We start from the raw sequence: 22,810 nt of genomic DNA, 5'->3' as shown, positions 1-22,810 counted from the left end.
GATTATATTAATCCTGTGCTATAAAAGGAGTTATAGAAATAACCTCAGATTATATTAGTCCTGTGCTGTAAATGAGCTGTAGAAATAACCTCAGGTTAAATTAATCCTCTTGTATAAAATGAGTTATAGAAATAACCTCAGATTATATTAGTCCTGTGCTGTAAAATGAGTTATAGAAATAACCTCAGATTATATTAATCCTGTGCTATAAAAGGAGTTATAGAAATAACCTCAGATTATATTAGTCCTGTGCTGTACATGAGCTGTAGAAATAACCTCAGATTATATTAATCCTGTGCTATAAAAGGAGTTATAGAAATAACCTCAGATTATATTAATCCTGTGCTATAAAAGGAGTTATAGAAATAACCTCAGATTATATTAGTCCTGTGCTGTACATGAGCTGTAGGAATAACCTCAGGTTATATTAGTCCTGTGCTGTAAAAGGAGTTATAGAAATAACCTCAGATTATATTAATCCTGTGCTATAAAAGGAGTTATAGAAATAACCTCAGATTATATTAGTCCTGTGCTGTAAATGAGCTGTAGAAATAACCTCAGGTTATATTAATCCTCTTGTATAAAATTAGTTATAGAAATAACCTCAGATTATATTAGTCCTGTGCTGTAAAATGAGTTATAGAAATAACCTCAGATTATATTAATCCTGTGCTGTAAAATGAGTTATAGAAATAACCTCAGATTATATTAATCCTGTGCTGTAAATGAGCCGTAGAAATAACCTCAGATTACAACCCCAATTCCAATGAAGTTGGGATGTTCTCTGAATCTTCTGATGATATTATGGACTGTAGATGATGAAATCCCTAAATTCCTGCAGTTGCACGTGGAGAAACGTTGATCTTAAACTGTTGGACTATTTGCTCACGCAGTTGTTCACTAAGTGGTGAACCTCGCCCGTCCTTGCTTGTGAACGACTGAGCCTTTCAGTGACGCTCCCTTTATACCCAATCATGACACTCACCTGTTTCCAATTAACCTGTTCACCTGTGGAATGTTCCCAACAGGTGTTTTTTGAGCATTCCTCAACTTTCCCTGTCTTTTGTTGCCCCTGTCCCAACTTCTTTGGAACGTGTTGCAGGCATCAAATTCAAAATGAGTGAATATTTGCAAAAAACAACAAAGTTTATCTGTTTGAACATTAAATATTTCGTCTTTGTAGTGGATTCAATTGAATATAGATTGAAAAGGATTTGCAAATCATCGTTTTCTGTTTTTATTTATGTTTTACACAACATCCCAACTTCACTGGAATTGGGGTTGTATATTAATCCTGTGCTGTAAAGTGAGACAGAGAAATAACCTGTTTATATTAGTCGTGTGCAGTAAATTCGAAAAAAAAGAAGCAACCTCAGAGTGTAGGTCAGTTCTCTTCTCTCTCTCCTCTCCTGGTCAGTACTGATGGTGTGTGTGTGTCTGTAGGTCAGTTCTGTTCTCTCTCTCTCTCTCTCTCTCCTGGTCAGTACTGATGGTGTGTGTGTCTGTAGGTCAGTTCTGTTCTCTCTCTCCTCTCCTGGTCAGTACTGATGGTGTGTGTGTGTCGGTAGGTCAGTCATGCAGCCCTGCAGTTCTGCTCTTTGTGTCCTGATCTTACTGACCACTACAGTTTCTACCGGTAAGTACTGCAGTATTGCTTCTTAAAGACTTCACTGTTTTCACTTTGCTTCGTGAAAATAACTCCATACAGAATCGTTTGATGTTCACTCTTTATTTATTTGTTTCATTCTCTTTTTTTGCAGTGTATGTATCAGCTGTTCCTTCAGTGAAGGTGAAGCTTCATGAGTCTGCTACTCTGCCCTGCTCTGAGAGATGTTCTGGTTTGGTCAGATGGACTGTGTTCCATAAATCCACTGATGTTCTGGCTGAGTGTGATCAGACTTCATGTAGATCAGTGAAGGAGGGATATCAGATGATCCATGATCAGTACCTGAAGGGAGATCTCTCTCTCATCACCACTGACGCTGATTTCAGTAAGAGAGTCCTCTAGACATCTGACTGTGATGGTAAAGATCTCTGTGATGTCCAGCTCCAGATTGAGCGTAAGAGTCCATCTGTTTTCAACTCCATTACTGACTGAACTCCACTGATTTCTGTTTAGATTTACATTCTTCTTGTTTCTTATTCTCCTCAGCCTTGAGATCTCCAATTCAGATTAAGCCTGGCAAGTCTCTGATGCTGAAGCTAGAAATATCAGATCCAGTGGAGGTGATTTATAACAGTACAGGTGCAGCAGGACCATCCAGTGGTCACATCTGTACAGTGAATGGACGCTTGCTACATTGTAAACAGGAATATAAACAGAAAGCATCACTAACATGTGCTCTTGAGTTGAGAGGAATGAAGACATCTGACAGTGGAGTTTATACTATAAAAGACAAAAGGAGTGAAGAGGTCATTCACATCCACACAGTGTCCGTGGGGTCAGCAGGCGGAGGTGAAAAAAAAGGTAAGTTGTTTTATGGTCTCTCTCTATCCAATCAGAATTCACTGAGCAGGAATCTGGTGCTGCTGAGCTTTAAGGATGGTGTTTAGTTAAATCTCACTGTCTTACAAACCTGTGTGTGTGTGTTTTGTAGATGACCATCCAGATCTGGACACAGATAGAGGAGCTGCTGTTCCAGTGTGGGCTTTTTACAGTGGACACTGTAACCACAGTTGGGAAAAACAGAAACCGAAAACCGTCACACCCCGTTGTCGAATGTCCAACCCTTCATTAAAGATGAACTGTTGCGTTTTGGTCAGTGTGTGTCAAATGGTTTTGGGTGTGGACAAGAGGGGCATGAGAGGGCAGAGGAACTCTGAACTCTGAACTCAAACTCTGAGCCCATGAGGGGTAACACAGGCTCCCAGAACAGCTGGAGGAGAGTGCAGCAGATCCCAGGGCAGGGAGTGTGGCTTGACGCAGACCCTGATATACAGATACAAGATGAGGAGATGGTTCATCTGACAAGCAGACTGGCTACTTTTCATTTATTATAAAAATTGCTGGCTGGTTCAGTGGACTTGGTGTGAAGGAAGGTGGTCAACGTTATTCTGCGTAAAGCAAACAGCCTTGAATTGGACACTGCTTTGTTTTTTATCGAGGATTATTTAAGTTCTGGACACTGTTTAAGACTGACAGATTGGAACCAAGCAATTCCCTTTTCTGGCTGATGGAGGAGCCATTGATCACAGGACCACACTTGGATGTGGCTAGTGAAGGTGAACCTGGCCTCACTCAGTCTTTTGGTGCCTCCAGCCTCCTTAAACTATGGCACTTAGTGGATTCTGCTGGATGGGGCTGGTGGACACCCATGCCATTGCTTCCATTTAGGCCAGATGTCCATTCACCATATTAAGACTGCTGGGGGAAACAGCTGAACCTAGAAGATTGGTCCTTACTACAGAGCTCCTGGAGTGGGAGACTTGAAAGACTTAAACCTCTTTTTTTGGTTTATAAAGTGTGGAGAAGTTTAATGACACGTTTTTTTATTTTCACAGCTGGCTATAACCAGAAAGAAAGAACAAAATGCTTAACTTTGCTGTTGGTCAGGCTAAGCTTGCAGTTTATAATTCAAGAAGAAACAAAGTAGATCTGGTCACGATGTTTAGGCTTCATAAAGCAATAAACAAAAGAGAGTTGGTCTTTGCCAGTCCTTGGGGCTGACAGTGTTTAGGAGCAGTCATGTTATGTGGGCTGGAGGTTAGAGAACCAGCCCTGTGACTGGAAGGTTGTCGGTTCGATCCCCTTGCCTGACAGTCCATGACTGAAGTGCCCTTGAGCAAATTGCTCCCTGGGTGCCCCACTGGGGCAAGCCTGCCCCCTAGTGTGCATGTATGTGGGTGTTTCACTGCATGGGTCTAATTTCAAAGTGTCCAAAAGTTGTAAAATCTATGTGTGAAGCACTGTATTCTGCCCTCACTTCTTCAGCAGATAGATAACTTGTCCAAACACTCTTGAGGTTTAAAGGGATTTATTTGCTGTCACCACTCAGTGGAAGAGTGCGCCAGGAACTCAGTAAAACTACAACACAAAATGGTTCAAATGAACATACACTAGTGCAAATAGATCCTGCACAACTCAGTTGCCTTGCCCACTATGTTTAACAGCTAGGAGGCTTAATAACATGCAATCATTCACATTTTCAACATCAAATAACTTGCTAATATGAAACTTTAGCATGATAGTATTGTGTCTGCTTACAGACGATGCTTGGATGAATGATTGCATACATGGAAGGAGATGCTCATCAGAACAGTAAGCTGTGCAATGCTGTGCTCACCATGTGCTCTGCTGCCATTGAAGAAACAGGAAATTGCATGACCTAGTGCCAAGTAGTACTAAGTAATTGTGCCACCTAGTGGCAAAAGGTAATATCAACACAATAAAAACACAATAGCAACACAAGCCAGAACACTGTGTTTCTGATTTGAAGTGACTGAATAAAAGTCTCTGTAAAAATCAAACCCTTTCTCTCCCTGTGCTCTTTGTACCTGTGTGTGAGAGTGACTGACCATGTGCATCGGTAGGAAGAGTAAAGCCCTGTCTTACATCCATCCAGTGTGAGGGGCCAACCCTGCAAGATGCCAGAAGTTCAGAGAACTCCAATTCCCAGAAGCCCGTAGGCTGATTAGGCCAGGTCTGGTACACCTGTGGACTCCTCTACTTAAGGCTGTGGCAAACAGCAGCAATTCGTCACACCTTCGTGATGACCGGTATGGTACTCAGTCCAGGTGGATATTTAGACACAAAGGAAAAAGAAAAGAAACCAGAAAGAAAAGGGCTGGAGAAAAAAACAAGAGACAAATTGCCCCAAAACTACTTAAAAACCAAAAAGAAGGCCTGAACAAGAAAACGGCTCCAAGCTGTTCAAATGTATTTGCTCCTCTAGAGCAAACAGGTGAAACGTGAAGTCTACCTTCCTCTCATAACCACAGATTTGATTTCTGATCATCTTTTATTTCACTTTTTATATCCTGGCCTTTGTCTGAGCACTGCTTTTTTGCCTGTGCTTCTCAGTGACGCAGTGGAGACTCCTTGGCCCACCATTCAGCACATCAATGGTTTGGGCCTGACTCTAAGGCACTTCAACTCCAACGTGCACAATCACCCAATTCACGCTCCATAACTTTGTCAGTGTCCCTGCAGTGCTGAGAATGATCTCTATATGTCCCATACATAGAGGCTCTGAGGAAGAGCGTGTTAGTCTGCACCCTGGAAGCTTGGTAGTATCATGTGGGGAGATATGGGACATGAATAAAAGAGTGAAACACCTTTTCATTTCTGTGTTTAAAGGGAAAAACCAGCCAGTTTCTCTCACACTCTTATTCACTGTGTGGCCTGAGTGAGCACAGCTCAGACCCCGACCTTTCACCCAGTGCTGGAGCGTGTGGGCTGACGCTGTGCACTCATTCAGCATTTGCCCTGTGGTTTTATACTACGGTTCTACATCCATCCATCCATCCATCCATCCATCCATCCATCCGTTCCAGCTAGATACAGTCACTTCAGTTACTTTGCCTGAAAAACCAGTTTATAATATAACATTTCTTTTCCCTCAGCAGTTCAGTCAGCTGTGATTTGGCTATTTGGGCAAGTTTCCCTATGGCTCTCTGGGGTCCTCGCTCTCTGTTTGTTCTCCACAGACAGTCTCCCAGTAATGTAATCTATGGTTTCAGTAGCTGCTGGTTTTCTCTAGAGGGATATATGTATCAGTCACCACAGCTGACTTTTGAAATGATCGCTAGTGTGAAATGAGTCAGTGTAAATACCAGCCAAATACCAGCCAGTCCCGGACTGATTTCTCTGAACTGTAATAACCTCTAATTTCTGGCAAAAGTTGGAAATCCCTAATGACCACGACGAAAAAAAGTAAAAAAAATAAGAGCAGTAAAATCGGCAACAGTCATGTTTTAAGTGTGGGATTAAAGTATTACTTCAAACAGGGAAATTCCACCTCTGCATTTAACACATCTGTGAAGTGAAACCCCACACCCACACACACACTTGCCCAGAGCGGTGGGCAGCCCTACCCACGGGGCCCGGGGAGCAGTTGGGGGTTAGGCATCTTGCTCAAGGACACCTCAGTCATGGACTGTCAGCTCTGGGGATGGAACCGCCGACCTTCCAGTCACAGGGCCAGTTCCCTGACCTCCACAACTGCCCCAAAGAGGTAATAGAAATAATAGTGAGCATCTTACAAACAAGAAGTAGTGAAAAGAACTGTGGTAATAAAACACAAGTGAAAATAAGAAAGTTTGTTTAGTAATTGTGTAAAAATGTTGCTTCTTGAAAAGATCTGGCTGTGTGTCTAATCCCAGCTGGCTTGATGAGTGGGGTCAATATTCCAGTATTTTATTTTTATATCCCAGACTACATCTGGCTTTTATAATACACGACAAACTCCCACAAATATTAGCAGCACTGTATAACTTAACACCTAAATATTGAATAAGCACATATAACATACAGCCTGTTCACAGTTCACAGTACTTTTAGTCCCCAGAGGGCAATTCATTTGCAGCCTTCTCGTCCACACACACACACACACAACTATACATATATACACATATACACATATACACACAAACACAATGTAGCTATCATTTAAAAAGACTATTATCCACATTTAACAGCTTGATAGCAGAAGGAATAAAAGATTTGGAATAGCGATTTGTTCTACTGAAGGGCGTAATATAACGCCGACCTGACGGCATTACCGTAAATTCACTGGACAAAACATGATCACCCTGAGTGATGATTCCTTTTGCTTTCTGAGCCACTCGTTTCTCCCACAGGGAGACCAGGTCTCTCTGTTGAACTCCAATTATCTTTGAACAAATTTTTACAATGCCTTTCAGGCTATTCTTGTCCCTCACCGACAGCCCATTAAACCAACAAATAAACAAAAAGGTTAAGACACTTTCAATAAAAGCCTGGTAAAAACTACACAACACTGAATGACAAACATGAAAGGAATTCAGTTTACGCAATAAATGAGCTCTTTGTTGACCCTTCTTAACAACCAGCTCTGTATTCGCATCAAATTTAAGTTGAGAATCGAATACTGTCCCCAGGTACTTATGTGTCCACAATCTGTACCTCTTTTCCATGTATGACACTAGCTCTTGGTTCCTTTTTGTTTTGCCTGAAATCAGTTATTAATTCCTTAGTTTTTGACACATTAAGGTCAAGAAAGTGCTCATCACACCACGTAACAACAGCTGGAAGAGCACAACCATGATCTGACCCTGAACCCTGAAGAAAAGATAATAATGCAGTGTCATCAGAAAATTTTACAAGACAGCTGCCCTCTCTAAAACTCCTGCAGCTGTCTGTATACATGATGAAAAGCAAGGGAGAAAGGACACAACCTTGAAGTGCGCCTGTGTTCGAGACCATAGTACTAGACATACGGCCATTCACCCAAACTTGCTGAATTCTATCAGTCAAAAAATCTAAAAGCACCACCAACAGCTGATCAGGTAGAACAAAATAAGAAGCCAACCGCTCAATCAAAATGTGAGGCTGCATCTTATTAAAAGCCGAGGAAAAATCAGCAAATAAGTCTCACATGAGAATGGGGTCTCTCAAGGTGCTGTACTGTTACACTGTTGTACATGTACTGAACTGCTTCTGTAGCTTTTATGCAGCAAATTAATGGAATAAATTATAAACTGAGATCAAGCAATCATGTCAAGAGGCAGCCGAAGACACACAATTTGTGTTCTAATCTTTAATCGCTTTTTAGTACTTTTCATTTCTATATTTCAATTTTTACTACTAATTTTACCTTGACCTCATTCGTTTCTTAGTTTATTGTTTACATTTCTATTTTGGTCTTATTTTTAATATGTTCTGCTATATTTTACATTTGTGTGATTTTTGGCCTGTGCTGTATGGCCTTTATTAGTGTAGAACCCGTGAATCTTCATCATGTATCGTTGTAAATGGTCATGAATATGATGAAGTCCATGTGGACAGATTCCATTACCACTTTCAAGTGTGATGCAGAGCTCCTTCCGGTAAAGAACCATCTGTCTGAGGGTTTTTACTGCAGATGTTCTGTTTACTGGAGCTCCAGCTCTATTCAGTTTAGAGCTTAATCACTCGGTCTGATTCATTTTAATGTCTAAACAGACGATTCAGTTACAGAGCGCCTGTCCACTGTCCAGGAGGCCTGTCCACCATCTCTTGTTGCTGTCGCAGCGGCTCCTCAGTGTACTCTGCTCCAGGTGCTCCTTCACGTCCTTTATCAACAGTTGCATTTAGTGCAATCTTCATCTGGAGCTGCTTAATTTTCCTTATCTGCCAAAAAATCACCGACACTAAAAATCCCATGATCACAGCAAGTGGAATGATAAGAGGCCACATTGGTTCACCAGCTCCTTTATCTGGGCAGTGATCTGGCTGGTCATCTACAAAACACACAGGTTCGTTATACAGTCAGTTTAACATTAACAGTTTATCATTTAAGGCTCAGCAGGAAAAAAAGCAGATTACATGCCTTTCACTTTATCACTTCCTCCTGCTGACTCCACTATCACCGCGTAGGTGTGAATGACCTCTTCGTTCCTTTTGTCCATTACAGTATAAACCCCACTATCAGAAGGAGTCACTGCTCTCAGCTTAAGAGCAGTTGACACTCTCTGTTTATATTCAGGTTTACACCGTAATGAACGTCCATCCACTGTACAGATCTGACCACTGAATGGTCCATCTGCACCTGTACTGTTATAAATGACCTCCACTTCCTCCGGTATCTCCAAATCCAGGACCAGGGATTCATCAGAGTTCAGTCGAAGTGAAGTATTCAGTACTAAGGGGAAAAAAACGTAAAGGAGCGTCATAAGCACTCTCGTCTGCTGCTTTACTTCAGGTTTCTCATTTCTTTACCATTGTCTGGCTGTGCCATTAGCACAAACTGCTCATGGGCCCTGGGGCTACATATGGTCACAGGCGCAATTGGTCTAGTTAGTGTCCAAAAACGTAAAACCTTCACACAGTGCCCACTGCCAGTCAGCGACTCCAGCACTGCCATCCGTTCCTGTACCTCTAAAAGCTGCAGTCGGTCATGGTTGGAAATTTGCGTGGATGAGGCAGTCCAGTCCCAAATGAGGATGGAACTTGCTTCACCAGGTTCTCTTTCGAATTCTCTGCTCCACCTTAAATGTTGCCACAATTATATTTTGGTGCATTAAAAGGAAGCTAGTTTCAGCCTCACTCGTGCCTTTTAGCTTGAAAACAGACTGGGGCACCGTGGTGGTGGATACGTGATCGTCGATGAGTAAGCTATGATTTGGGAGCTTAGTAGTCAGGGCCCAGAGAGATGTTGGGTGATCATACAGTCATACAGCAGAATTCGTCTTTTGCCAATGTGCTTATTTTTGGCCATAAAGTGTAGCTGACATAAATATGTGGACACCCACTCATCCAATGTTTCTTTCAAAATTGATCGAAATCGAAAATATTGAAAAGATCTTTGTTCCCCTTTATACTATTCTTAACACTGCTGTGAGGATTTGATGGCATTCAGCCACAAGAGCATTGGTGAGGTCAGTTACTGATGTTGGATGATTTGGTTCTGGATTACAAATGACACTCCAACTTCTCTGAAACGTACTAGATGGAACTCCATCAATCTAGAAAATGCAGTTCTACTGCTCAATGCCCAATACTGGGGGGGTCTTCATACCCCTCTAGCTGACGCTTAGCACTAGGCATGGTGACCTTAGGCTCCATGTACATGTCCCATTCTGCTGGCAATGATTTTCTGTCCCTGACCATACAGTGTGCATCTGAGTCTGTCATTTTCAGGAGCAGCTTCAAGCAAGATCATTGACCCACTATCATTCAACCATGTTTCCTTTTAAGGACATAAAATCAAGCTTACTGTCTTTTTTAATTCAGGGTCTTATGAAAGTTTTGTTACTTTTACTGTGATCTAACATTTCAGTACAGCATTTACATTTTCTATTAGTAAATCACAGTGAAGGAAACAAACACTTGCCTTCGATCAGAAGCTGGACACTGCACACTTCTTTACCATCACACTGGCATGTGTAGAGGCCTCTGTTCCTAAAATCTGCGTCAGTGATGGTGAGAGAGAGATTGCCTGTTTGGTATTTTTCATGGGACATCTGATATCCCTCCTGCAGCCAGCATGAAGCGTGCTCTGAACCACAGTGACCTAGAGAATCACCTGGCCTCTGTACGGTCTTCCACGTAACTGAACCAGAACAACGGAAAGAGCAGGGCAGTGTAGCAGAGCTATGACGCTTCACTTTCACTGAGGGTACAGCTGAATGAGACGCTGAAAGAGAAATAAAGACAAAGGGATAAAAGGGTACATAAAACGACAATTGACCCACTTCAACAAGTTTCCTGCTGTTAGAAGAGCAGATTTTAACTGCCACACCGAAGGTTTAGAATCCAGCATGTTTAAAGTGAAAGTGAAAGTAAAATATTTACAATAAATTTCTCATCATGTGTGATCACAATGTTACCTATGATAAGCACATAGCACTTGTTTACCAAAGTGAAAGTAAAATAAAGGAGTAAAGTCTTTACTAAACTGATAAAGGAGTGACCGTGCAGTTCTTACCTGCAGTGAATATGGTCATCAGGAAGACACAGACAACAAAGAACTCAGTCATGCAAGACTTCATGACTCAACTACAGAGACGAGACATAAACGGAATGAGAAATCAGAATTAATACCAGCCATTATTAACGAGAACAGGAGAGACAGAAGAGTCATTACACACCGAATCAATAGAATCCGTACACATGCCAGGACGTTTACTATAAGAGACCAGAGAAAGCACTCAGCTGTCCAGGGAGGTACACAAATCAGGACACGCACTGACCCTCATTAATCGCAGAGAGATAGAGAGGGTTGAGAGAGGGAAAGAGAGACTTTGACTTCTAACCCATTTATTGAAATATTAATAAATATTCATTATAAATTAAATAGTGATTGAGATTTTTAGATGAAACAATCAGGAGTCTCTCAGTCAAAAACATGAAGGTTGGGCTTCCGGTTGGCGCGGTGTGGGGTAGCATAGTAAGTCAGCTCCTGCATCAGCCTCTCTAAATTCCCCGGTATTTAGCATATTCGACCCATCAAGGCAAGAGATGGAAGGCCAAATCCAAGAAGGGAAGGACAGGACAAGATGCAAAAGATGGCGCCGCCAGAGAAGAAGACCCTGCAACCCTAAAGCTCAATTCGCAAAGTGGTGAGTGAAGTCACGGCAGGAGCAGGTCTGGAGCTGAGGAGCAAGTCTGGAGCTGAGGAGTAGGTCTGGAGCTGAGGAGCAGGTCTGGAGCTGAGGAGAGAACTTGCTGAATTCCGCGAAAGGCATTAAAAAACAACTAAACGAACTCACAGCCGGAAGTCACCAAAAGCTCCAGGATACCGTCCCTCGAATCGACGACGCGGTGAAGCGCTTGGGCGAGGTGGAAGAAAGTTTGGCGGAGACGAAAGCCCAGAAGCCCGGGACACTGGCGCTAAAGACGCGCTCACAGATGCGAGCGATCCCGCTGAAGGTACTGACCTGGAGGGCCGTGCTAGGAGAAACATTAGGCTGCATGGAGCTCCGGGAGAAGCTGAAGGTTCCTCCGTGGTCGCGTTTGTGGAAGACGTGATTAGAGCGGAGCTGGGCGGCAGCGCGGGGCTGGCCGTGGAGAGAGATGTGGGCATCGAGAGCGCCGTCTCACCCCTCGGCCGCCGGACGGAGCTCCACCGCGCTCGACTGTGGTTCGGTTCTGACCACGCAGAAGAAGTGCTGAAAGAGGAAGGGAGACGCTTCCCGTCCCCACTGACGAAGCCGCGGGGGGTTCCATTTGGGGGTTCCCCGCGAAGGAGGCGGGGGTTCCATTTGGAACCGATTGCGACAAGCAAACCCGGTGGTATCCCTGAGGTAACCCCTCTTAAACTCCTGGGGGAGTTTATAGGGGGAGTTGTTACGCGCCGGATCAGGAGCAAAGCGGTCCCCCGCTGCGGGGAAGACCGGAGTCAGGTCTAAGGAGGTCCTTGTGGGGGACCCCAGTAGAAGGCCTGTTCCCCCTCACTTTAGCAAGCAAAATTTATTTATAGCGCTTTTCACAACAGGTGCTGTCACAAAGCAGCTTTACAGGACAATCAGTATTACAGAGAAAAGAGAAAAGAAAAGAAAAGAAAATCTGGGTCCAAGCCCCCATGAGCGTCGCCAGCGGCGAAGGTGGCAAGGAAAAACTCCCTAAAATTGGAAGAAACCTTGAGAGGAACCAAGACACAGAAGGGGAACCCATCCTCCTCTGGTCGACACCGGATAGCAAACATTATTAGTATGAAGTTTTATAGTAAAGTGGGACAAGAGAAGATCTGAGGGTGAGGACTGCACAGCGCTGTACAGCAAGAAGCTCAGTGGTGGTCAAACCGGTCCAGAAGGCCGGTGAGCAGCAGCACCAATCAAGGCAGAAGAGGCAACAGCATCAGGCGCACAGGATGGGCAGCTGATCAGCTCGGCAGAGAAAGGAAAGAAGAACACAGTCAGTTCTGTAGAGAGTGGCTGACCACAGAGTCAGTTCTGTAAAGAGTGGCGGACCACAGAGTCAGTTCTGTAAAGAGTGGCTGACCACAGAGTCAGTTCTGTAAAGAGTGGCGGACCACAGAGTCAGTTCTGTAAAGAGTGGCTGACCACAGAGTCAGTTCTGTAAAGAGTGGCGGACCACAGAGTCAGTTCTGTAAAGAGTGGCTGACCACAGATTACAGTAAAACAGAGCAGTGGAGACTCCAGCAGGTCTAGACCTGACAGGGAGACTAATCACCAAAGGCTCCACTGCACAAGTGAGTTTTTAGCCTAGACTTAAAGACTGAGGCTGAGTCTGATTCCCACACGTTAACTGGAAGAATATTCCAGAGCTGGGGGGCTTTGTATGAGAAGCTCTCCCCCGTGATGGAGCTTTATTAGTTCTAGGTACCAGTAGTGAGCAGCGCCTTGTGATCTAAGTAGGCGTGATGGTTCATAGTGGGAGGAGTTCACTCATGTACCGAGGGGCGAGTCCGTTTAAAGCCCTTATGGCGTCTTTTGTTTTGGAAGCCCAGAGTGAGGTCACTCTGTATGAGAGTTCTGTTGTTCTTGTTTTTCATTTTTTGAGGTATTGAGTTCTTGACGTTTTGAGTGCTGCAGTATGGGATGGAGTCAACACTTAGAATATATGCACCAGTCCTATAAAGTAGTGTCTGTGAATGTAAATGGGCTAAATAACCCAATTAAAAGAAGCAAAATGGTAGCTAAGGGAAAAGGCAAACAGCTTTCTGGCAGAAGACCCACCTGTCCAACGATGAACACGAGGGACTAAAGAAGCTGGGATTCAGACATGCTTATTTCTCATCATATAAAAAGGATAAGTAAAGAGGGGTAGCAATATTAATCTCAAACTCCATCGGTTTAGAACTTATATCTGAGATGAGGGATAAAGAAGGTAGATTTGGTCTGGTTAAAGGTAAACTGAACATAATGATGTTACATTACTTAATGTTTACGCTCCCCCCGGGAGTGGCATGTCATTTTACAGGAACTGGTACTCTGATCTGTGCAGGAGATTTTAATATGCTCTTAAACCCTAGACTAGATACAACAAATCGGAAAAGGAGAACGAGTCCTATTGAAAAAAGACTGAATAAAATACTCCAAGATCTGGGTTTAATTGATATTTGGAGGGAACTTCATAAATCTGACTTGGAATTTACTTTCTATAACGCGCGACATGCGATTCATTCAAGAATAGATTGTCTTCATGTTTAGTAGAGATATGCACCGACTGAAAGACTGCAATAGGTCCTATGGACCTCTCAGACCATTCTTGTGTATATTTAACTCTCCACCTCGATGGCATTCCCAAGAAAACACGGTGGAGATTAAATACAAGAATGTTGTCCAGTTTAAAACAGAAATGGTGGCAGATTTAAAATCATATTTACAGGACAACAATAATGGAGAAGTAAGCCCCCCCATCCTCTGGGATGCATCTAAAGCAGTCTTGAGGGGTAAGATTATAGCCAAAGCAGCTTTGATGAAATGGTTAAAAAATAATACTTTGTTTACTTTAGAAAAAGATTTAAGGGACCTGGAACAGTCATATAGTTTCAACAAACTTTCTTCTACCTTAGAGAAAATTAGACTAACCAGACCTTTAGAGTAGTTAGACTATAAGACCTTTAGAGAACACCTCATCTCTTTACTTGAGCCCTGTTTTAATTATATTTTAAAGGAGGGAGCTTTGCCCCCTTCCTGGAGAGAAGCTTTCATATCTGTTATTTCAAAAGAGAGCAAAAGTAAGATGGAATGTAAAGGATACAGACCGATTAGTGCATACAGAACCCCTGGATTAAGCTTCCCTCACTGTTTGGCTGGAGATAATCAAAGGCTTTCAACTCCAGGGAGAAGCAAAATTACTTAGCTGGCCAGCCTATGATCCAGACTTTGTCCCAGGATCTCTGGATCATAGATGCAGGCACTGGGCTCGATGTGGTGTTACTGCCTTGTGCAAAATTGCAAACAACTGGGAATTGAACAGCTTCCAGTCTCGGTGTCAGGGGTTTGGGTTGGGTAAACAGGATTTCTATAGGTATTTGCAGCTGCGCCACTACTTCGAAAAAGTCTTTTAAAAGTTCAAACATAGAAGAACCTTCACTGTTTATTCAAATATTCATATCTGCATATGACTCAGGAACTGGTAAAGGCCTTATAGGATGACTGTATTCAGCCATAAGATCTCTGAATAACAATTCAACTGATTTATATAAAACCACGGTGGGAGAAGAAATATGCCTAGTTCTAACCAGAGGAGACATGGATAAATGCCTGGAAGACCCAATCCAGTTCTATTAATTCCCTCGTCTGGAGGGACTTTGCCGGAAGAATCAAATGCGCTTTTTTATAACGCCCAAACAAAAGTCCAAACAAAAGGGTTCCGTTTGTGAATGCTGGCGAGAATGTGGTGTGGGGCCAGCAGACCATGCCCACATTTTTTGGTGGTGCCCTTGTGTCCAACCTTACTGGAAGGGGGTAAGAGATCATTTCAGAAACCTTAGATTTGGTACTTGACTCCTCCTTTGTCATGTTGTACCTTGGTATTATTCCAAAATCTGTAAATAAGTGTGATGCTTACCTGCTAAACGTACTTTTAGCAGCTGGGAAAAAAGCGATTACAAAGTGCTGGCTGAAAAGAACCCCTCCCACTACGGACCTCTTCATAGAGACTGTCAATTATCTACACCGGATGGAAATCATGACATTCTCTCTGAGACTACAGAAAGAAAAAGGATCTAGGTACTGGCAGAAGTGGGCTAACTACATAGCCAAATTATCTACAAGTGAAGAACAATCAACAATCTGTTTGTTCCCATCCTTTACCTCCTATGGGTATAGAGATAATGGTGTACTTAGAGATCTATGGTATTCAGTTCCTTTGCTGCTGTCCTACTTGACCTCTGTTTATGTTTATGTTCACATTTATGATGTTTGTGTTTTTGTATTGTTTAAGAAAATTCAATAAAAAATAAAGTTAATTTTTTTTTTTTAAAACATGAAGGTTAGGGTTAAGATTAGGATTAGGCCAGGATGAGAGTTAGGATTAGGTTTTGGTTTGAGATTAAATTTAAAGGGCCCAGGTTAGGATTAGAATTAGGTTTTGGGTTGAGGTTATGGTTAGGGTTAGGATCAAAACCAACCTGAAGGACTTCTACACTGCTAACTTTGCTTGTCCCACTGAAAAATTAGCCAAATCTGGAGGACATCTACAGCCAAAAACATAGTCCAGATGAACAGAGTGAGAGGGAGTGAAAGAGTGATGCAGAGAGCGATAGAAAGGGGGGGTTTGGCAGAGCGAGACGCTAGCATAGTGATACAGAAAGATGTTTGCATATTGCTCAATTGAAAAGTTTCCCTCTACATCAAAGGCTCGTTCGGTTACGGGAAAGTTCCTGTCACTCTGCTCGAGCACGTGCTGACTGAACAATGGAGCTTTAACTCTTTAAGCTCTAAACTTTCCAGGTTTCAGTGGCTTTAATTCACAGAACGCATGTGTAATTATAGCCTTTAGCTGGTTCATATTGCCTCCACTGACCACGTGGGTATTTCAGCATGTGCCCCACAGAGAGGGGGATACCCAGCATCATTACGATGTTTATGGGAAAGCTCTGCCTTTCTTCCTGGGGAAAAGCCCAACAGTCCTGTCAGTAGTACCACAGTACTCCTTAGAGCTAAACTCCTAAATTTCCTTCGGGATCAATAAAGTATCTATCTATCTATCTATCTATCTATCTATCTATCTATCTATCTATCTATCTATCTATCTAGAGCTCTTCCTGTGCTCATCACACCTTACCGTCCAGAGCTGATTCTGATCTCATTATGGGCCCAGTCACACACACAGCCAGGGTTGGGATAGCTACTGAAAAAGTAGTAGTTAGCTACTTTCCCAAAATTTGTAGCAGCTACAACTTGGCTCCTTTTCCAGAAAGAGTGGTGGATACTTTTTAGCTACTTTCAAAGCGTGATTGTCAATGTTTGTGAATCTCCTCCTGATACACCAAACAGACCCAAATGACCGTGTGAACAAGACACTGCAGAGGCTTTTCCTAGCAAAAATCACCAAAAATCACCAAGTGTAAACCAGAGAATTTTGTGCAAAGCTTTGTCAACTCTTGAAATAAAACTGTTCCAATTTAAACATTTCAGCAAGATTCACTGATCAGGCATAACATTCTGACTGCCTCCTTGTTTCTGCTACCTTGGTGTTGCTGCTGGACTGAACAGTCCACCAATCAAAAATATCCAGCCAGCAGCGTCCTTTGGGCAGCGTCCTGTGACCACTGATGAAGGACTAGACGATGATTAGCTCATACTGTAAAGCAAGAGATGAGCTGTCGTCTCTGGCTTTGCATCTACAGGGTGAACTGACAAGGCAGATGCGTCTAATTGAGTGGACAGTGAGTGGACAGTGTTTAAAAACACCAGATGCACTGCTGTGTCTGTAATGTGCTGGTATGAGTGGATCACACTAACACACCACAGAGTTACTGCAGTGCTGAGAATGATCCACCACCCAAATAGTACCTGCTCTGTGAGGGTCAATGGGGGTCCTGACCACTGAAGAACAGGGTAACAGAGTATCAGAGAAACAGATGGACTACAGTCTGTAACTGTACTACAGAGTGCAGCTATACAGTAAGTGGAGCTGATAAAGTGGACAGTGAGGGTAGAAACGAGGAGGTGGTCAGAATGTGGTGCCTGGCTGGTGTAAATAGAAATGACATTCAGAGTCTTTATTAATCTTCAACACTTTAGCCTCAAAATCCTCATCAGACACACACACACACACAAAGCAGAAGGCATGACAGACAGCACTAGAGAGTGCAGAGTTTTTGCCTCCACAGTTCAGACTATCAGAGCAGGTGGTGTTTAAACTGCTGATTCAGTCAGAATAATCGATCAATAAAGCATTTATCAATCATACTCACCATGACCGGTGACACTGAAGCCCTCAGCAGACTCGCCCTCTCCCTCTGCTGACCTCCAGCACTACCAGTGATGTTCAGAAAAGTGAAGCCAGAAAAGCTCTTGAGAAAAGGGGGATCCACAATCTCTGCTTGAACAGAAGAGGCGGGGCGGGACGGCGGAACTTCAGACTATGAATAGCAGCGCTGACTGGGTCCAGGGAGAGGGTTCACTTTTGAGGAGGCTGGTTGATACACGGCGAGTTTAAACCTGAAAGAGTCGCACGGAGTCTTAAACTCCAGTGCTGTGTCCTCAGAAGCTGAGGTTTAAAACACACCTGCAGTTTAAACTAAACCCCACCGCTGTGTCTTTAAGGCTTTTTCATAGCTCTCTGTTCCAGGAAGCTTGAGATGAGCTGTCTTTACGATAAAAGGTGGTATTGACTGAAAAGCAAAACCGAATCTAAAACACATCTAATTTCAGAAAAGCCCATTCATTCTCCTACACAAAAAAAAAGATTCAAGATTCAAGAGTTTTATTGTCATGTGCACAGCAGAGCAGCCAGTTGCACTGTACAATGAAATTCTTACTTTGCTGTCCCTCCCTCCACCATATAAACTCTTAAGAGAAAAAAAACGTAGTAAAAGGAAAAAGCAAAAAGTGTACAGTGTGCAAAGTTGAAATAAAATAAGTTACACGTGTGTCTGTGTAAAAGTGGGTTAAGAGGCCATTATTATGTGCTGTAAGTGTAAATTAACTGAAAGACAAGTTTTAACACGCATACACACTCACCTGCCACTTTATTAGGTACCCCTTGCTAGTAAAAGGTTGGACGCCCTTTTGCCTTCAGAACTGTCTTAATTCTTCATGACACACTTTGAATAAGCTGTTGGAAACGTTCTTCAGAGTTTCTGGTTGGTTATTTGAGTTCCTGTTGCCTTTCTATCATCTGGAACCAGTCTGCCCGTTCTCCTCTGACCTCTCACATCAACAAGGCATTTTCGTCCACACAACTGACCGCTCACTGGATATTTCCTCTTTTTCGGACCGTTCTCTGTAAACCCTAGAGATGGTTGAGCGTGAAAATCCCAGCAGATCAGCAGTTTCTGAAATACTCAGACCATTTATATTATATTTTTTATTAATATATTTTATTATATTATTGTTCTATTTTAACATTTATAAGTGACAGAAATTCTTTCTTTTGTTCTGTTTTTTTTTCTCTTGAACTCTCTCCCTAAAAACCTGTTTGTTTGATCATTAAGCAGATCAAGCAGACTTCTTAGAAATATCAGTGTGATGAAGTTTGTGACACACATAAAAGATCTCTTGGTATTGTTGTGTTAAAATAAGTGGGACTTCCCTGAAAAAGAATGGCAACATGTGCTGGTCCCAAATGCATTTTCTTCCTTTCAGCATTAATGCCTCTTTCACAAATGTTCATTTTACCCCATGATATTGACACCAATATCCATCAATAAAGCAGATTTTTTTAATGTGGTGCTGTCTGACTGTTCGTTATATATTTTTGCAATAACCATGTTAAAGAGAATGTCCTGCTGTTCATGTTTCTCCTTGGTTACTGAGCTGTTAGTTGTTCTGTTTTATAACCAGACTGGCTTCATGAACTCATTTCAGGTGAAAGTCCTCCAGCGTCTCTCTTGGTAAACCAGTCTTTTAATAGAACGTCATTAATTAGTGACGCTGACGTCTATTAAAATGATCAGAAGCACAAAACACTGAAGGTAAACAGTTTCCATCAGGGAGAACCGAGTGGCTCTGAAATCACTTTTTACACACAAGCAAAGTTTCAGTTTCAGATTTATTTACAACTTAGTTCCAAGTTTAAGTTGAATAAAAACTGGCTTTAAACTCAGGATCACAGATGAGCTCCTTTACTATGTTGATCTGTAGGCGTCTGTTCATAAACATAAACCAGCCCAAACTCATTTACTATAAAATGAAATGGTGTTTGTAGAAATTCAGAAAAAAGCCGCGTCAGTCTCGACTGCATATGTGGACATATTTCTATATTGAGCTCTATTTACACAAAGTTAGGTTAGTTCATCATTTATGTTGAACAGACTCTCCCAAAGTTTTACGCTGCTGCGCTGACGTTGAACCGCGTGCTGCACTGGGTCGGTATGACCAACAGGTCAAAACCAGCTCAAATCAAAATGTGAGCAGAGCTGTACAAACCACTCAAATATGCGAAAGCGTGTTTGAGAAACTTTCCACAAATCAGTTAATAACCAACACTGCATGATTACTCTTAGTGTATGTATATTAAACTGTGTTCCAAAGTTACAATCGCATTCAGTCTTTTATATCACTGGCTGACAAACAATTCAAGCCTCCTTACATGTGTATTACTGGGCAAATAATGGAAATATTAAAGTCTGTGTGCATGGTAATGGAAATGGATGGTGGGTTGGTGTTGTGGTTAACACTTCTACCTTTGACACTGTAGGCTGCGGTTCAAGCCCCCTACACTATACCAATAAGAGTCCTTGGGCAAGACTCCTAACACCGCCTTCGCCTCCCTGTGTAAAATGGTCAAATTGTAAGTCGCTCCGGATAAGAGCGTCTGCCAAATGCCATAAACATATAAATAAATATTTTCACAAATCAATGATAGAAATATTCCTGAGGAGACGGAGTTGTAAGGTACGAACATACCGAGCTCTGCTTTGTGAATCTTCTCACAAATCTAAAAATCTGCTAAATTAAACGTGTTTTCATAGACTTGTCATTTGTATCAAAATCAACAGTTAAACTAAAACGACAACAAAAAAAAAAAACACTTATTTTCACTGTCCCTACTAACAGTCTGCACAGTCTACTGACGGACACAGTCAGAACCGTGAGATTTTACACTAACCAGCTGTTCAGTCTGAACCCGCTTCCCTTCATCTGCGAACTCAACATTATCAGGCTAACCAAGCTGTCAAGAAGTTCAAGAGGATCTACCTGCTCTCTCTCAAAAGCCCTGATAGCCAACTGTACCTCACCCAACACTGACTTAAAAAAAATCAGATACAAGATGTTTTGAGCATCACTGTACATGGGGTATAAAACCTCATCCATGTAGCAGTGTTCACTGGACTTGGTGAATGTAAAATGCAGTTTAAGAGCCTCCTACTGGTCCAAAATGCGTGCAACCGCTGGTTCAATGGAGAGCCAACATGTGGCACACACCTTAGTTATTTGTAAGGGTTTGTGCCCCAAGTTGATGGTCTCATATATGGCCTTGTAGGCCTCCTTGCACTTTGGAGACACTGAAAACCAGTTATAAGTCTCCCGTACCAAGTACTCCACACTATGGGGGATGGTGTCATTGGAAGCATGACATACCGCAAGCTGCAGAGAGTGACCCACACAACGAATAAGAATCAGATATTTGAGGCCATATTCCTCCTTCAGCACTTTATGGACCCCATTATTAATCCCGGTCATAACAGAGGCACTGTCAGTCCCTGTCCCCAGGACTTTCTCTTTTTTAAGACAACACCTCTCCAGGAAAGCCACAACAGCTCTGGCTATAGATCTTGCATCCCCTCCCTCCAAATCAACAAGCCCCAGAATGGTTTCCAAACAACAAACCCTGGGTTACCAGTCACTTAAAATCTGAGGAGCCTGAGGTCTTTTGGTGTGGCACTAAGCTCCTATGGATTGTACCAGTCTGTTGTAACGAGTGCTCTATTCTGTGTTGTGTTCTGGGCCAGCAGCATTAACAAAAGTGCTCTGAACAAAATCAACAAACTTATTAGGCAGACTGGCTCTGTTGTAGGAGTCAAGCTGGACTCTTTGGAGGTTCTAGCAGGACAGAGGATGCTCAACAAGCTGTAGGCCATCTTGGTCAACACCTCACACCCTCTGAATGCTACACTGGATGAACGGAGAAGCTCATTCAGTGGCGTCTGTTCCAGCCGTGCTGTGTTAGAGGCATGTGAGATCTTTCTTACCCACTGATATACGGCTCTACAGCGAGTCTCCTTACTGCAGAGAGGGTACTGATCTCCTGCTCTCTGAACTGTGCCGAACCACATCACCGTATCTCCTCTCTGATTAATAAATGTGCAATATATCACAACTACTACTGTAATGACAATTTCACTGTGCACTTTACACTACAGTGATGATGCAGCTCAGAGTCAGTGATGCCTATAATCTGTGCTGTTAGACCTCCTCACACCACTCATTGCCTGCCGGCTGTAAATACAGCAAATCTCTCATACGCCATGTAAATATGTAAATAGATATCCTTTCCACCTTATTTCTCTTGTACTTTAACTTCTGTCTAGATTCATTTCTATTTTGTATTTTTTTGCATAGTTTGTCTAATTATGTCGAACTGTGTGTTTGGTGTCACTAAAGTACGTTCATCACAACCCCCACGTACTTAAACACATCTCTGGACTCATCGAGGAGGCTGAAACTCTGGCCACCCACACCTTTTTAGAAAGTATGGTGCCAGAATTACTAATCACTTCTGTGCCCTTTGTTCTGTGCATTTTGAAGTGAGTAGCAGCAGTGGCGTCTGAGAAAGCAGCTCTACATGCTTCCCAGCATGGAACAGTGTTCAGCAATAGCTAATGACGTGATGGCTTCAGCTTTTTATGCAGTCAACTTTGTTACTCAAACAGCAGGTTGCTTTGGATAGAGCTGTTATAAGGCTTTGCCTTTTGAGTATGTTTTGGAGTTGCCGTGTTTTTGTTTTTTTTTGTCTCACTCAGAGTTTAATTACTCAGAGTCCGCTTACCCAGAGGTCACTTACTCAGAGTCCGCTTACTCAGAGGTCACTTACTCAGAGTCCGCTTACCCAGAGGTCACTTACTCAGAGTCCGCTTACCCAGAGGTCACTTACTCAGAGTCCGCTTACCCAGAGGTCACTTACTCAGAGTCCGCTTACCCAGAGGTCACTTACTCAGAGTCCGCTTACTCAGAGTCCACTTACTCAGAGTCCGCTTACCCAGAGGTCACTTACTCAGAGTCCGCTTACCCAGAGGTCACTTACTCAGAGTCCGCTTACTCAGAGTCCACTTACTCAGAGTCCGCTTACCCAGAGTCCACTTACTCAGAGTCCGCTTACCCAGAGTCCACTTACTCAGAGTCCGCTTACCCAGAGGTCACTTATTCAGAGTCCGCTTACCCAGAGGTCACTTATTCAGAGTCCACTTACTCAGAGTTCGTGTGTAGTTCTAACATGTTCAGGGTGTTTTACTCCCTTCTTTCTCTCCCACACCGCTATTCCTTTATTCTGCAGCTTCAAATACACGCTAATGGTTTATTATGCAAATTGGGCGATGACGTCATCTAGGGA

At 42.8% G+C, this 22,810-nt stretch overlaps 1 protein-coding gene and 1 long non-coding RNA gene across 5 annotated transcripts in view; one reads left to right on the top strand and one right to left on the bottom strand.

Moving 5' to 3' along the window:
• The window catches only part of LOC108414601, a 7,279-nt gene extending 2,005 nt beyond the window's left edge, over positions 1 to 5,274 (top strand). Inside the window, exons 2-6 of one of the 2 annotated variants that reach the window (XR_005129178.1) lie at positions 1,569 to 1,636; positions 1,761 to 2,060; positions 2,153 to 2,467; positions 2,598 to 4,901; positions 5,021 to 5,274. This is a non-coding gene — a long non-coding RNA (uncharacterized LOC108414601). Of the gene's footprint in view, positions 1 to 1,568; positions 1,637 to 1,760; positions 2,061 to 2,152; positions 2,468 to 2,597 lie in introns of both variants that reach the window. The other variant, XR_005129177.1, reaches the window with a different exon arrangement.
• Positions 5,275 to 6,339: 1,065 nt separating this feature from the next.
• Positions 6,340 to 17,570, bottom strand: LOC108412298. 3 transcript variants are annotated; one of them, XM_017684273.2, is made up of 5 exons: positions 17,511 to 17,570; positions 10,605 to 10,675; positions 10,011 to 10,313; positions 8,508 to 8,819; positions 6,340 to 8,418 (listed from the first exon to the last, which is right to left on the bottom strand). In XM_017684273.2, the coding sequence occupies exons 2-5, from the start codon at positions 10,666 to 10,668 to the stop codon at positions 8,150 to 8,152; spliced, it is 948 nt and encodes a 315-aa protein (XP_017539762.1). In that variant the 5' UTR covers positions 10,669 to 10,675; positions 17,511 to 17,570; the 3' UTR covers positions 6,340 to 8,149. The 3 variants fall into 3 exon arrangements, with proteins under 3 accessions (XP_017539762.1, XP_017539761.1, XP_017539760.1); XM_017684272.2 differs by lacking the exon at positions 17,511 to 17,570 and adding an exon at positions 10,768 to 11,886; XM_017684271.2 differs by lacking the exon at positions 17,511 to 17,570 and adding an exon at positions 11,557 to 11,885.
• Positions 17,571 to 22,810: the final 5,240 nt, after the last annotated feature.

The sequence above is a fragment of the Pygocentrus nattereri genome, chromosome 20, assembly GCF_015220715.1.
Source record: "Pygocentrus nattereri isolate fPygNat1 chromosome 20, fPygNat1.pri, whole genome shotgun sequence".
Lineage (NCBI taxonomy): Eukaryota > Metazoa > Chordata > Actinopteri > Characiformes > Serrasalmidae > Pygocentrus > Pygocentrus nattereri.
The sequence above is the reverse complement of the archived record's forward strand: the minus strand, read 5'-3'. Positions and strand labels throughout refer to the sequence as shown.

What these genes read in the sequence shown, in the direction of transcription:
- LOC108412298 (XM_017684273.2), bottom strand. Translation starts at nt 10,668, where the DNA reads ATGAAGTCTTGCATGACTGAGTTCTTTGTTGTCTGTGTCTTCCTGATG. An exon ending in GATGACCATATTCACTGCAG is followed by an intron (nt 10,314 to 10,604) that starts GTAAGAACTGCA and finishes TTTCTCTTTCAG; the next exon opens with CGTCTCATTCAGCTGTACCC. An exon ending in AGGAAGTGATAAAGTGAAAG is followed by an intron (nt 8,419 to 8,507) that starts GCATGTAATCTG and finishes TGTGTTTTGTAG; the next exon opens with ATGACCAGCCAGATCACTGC.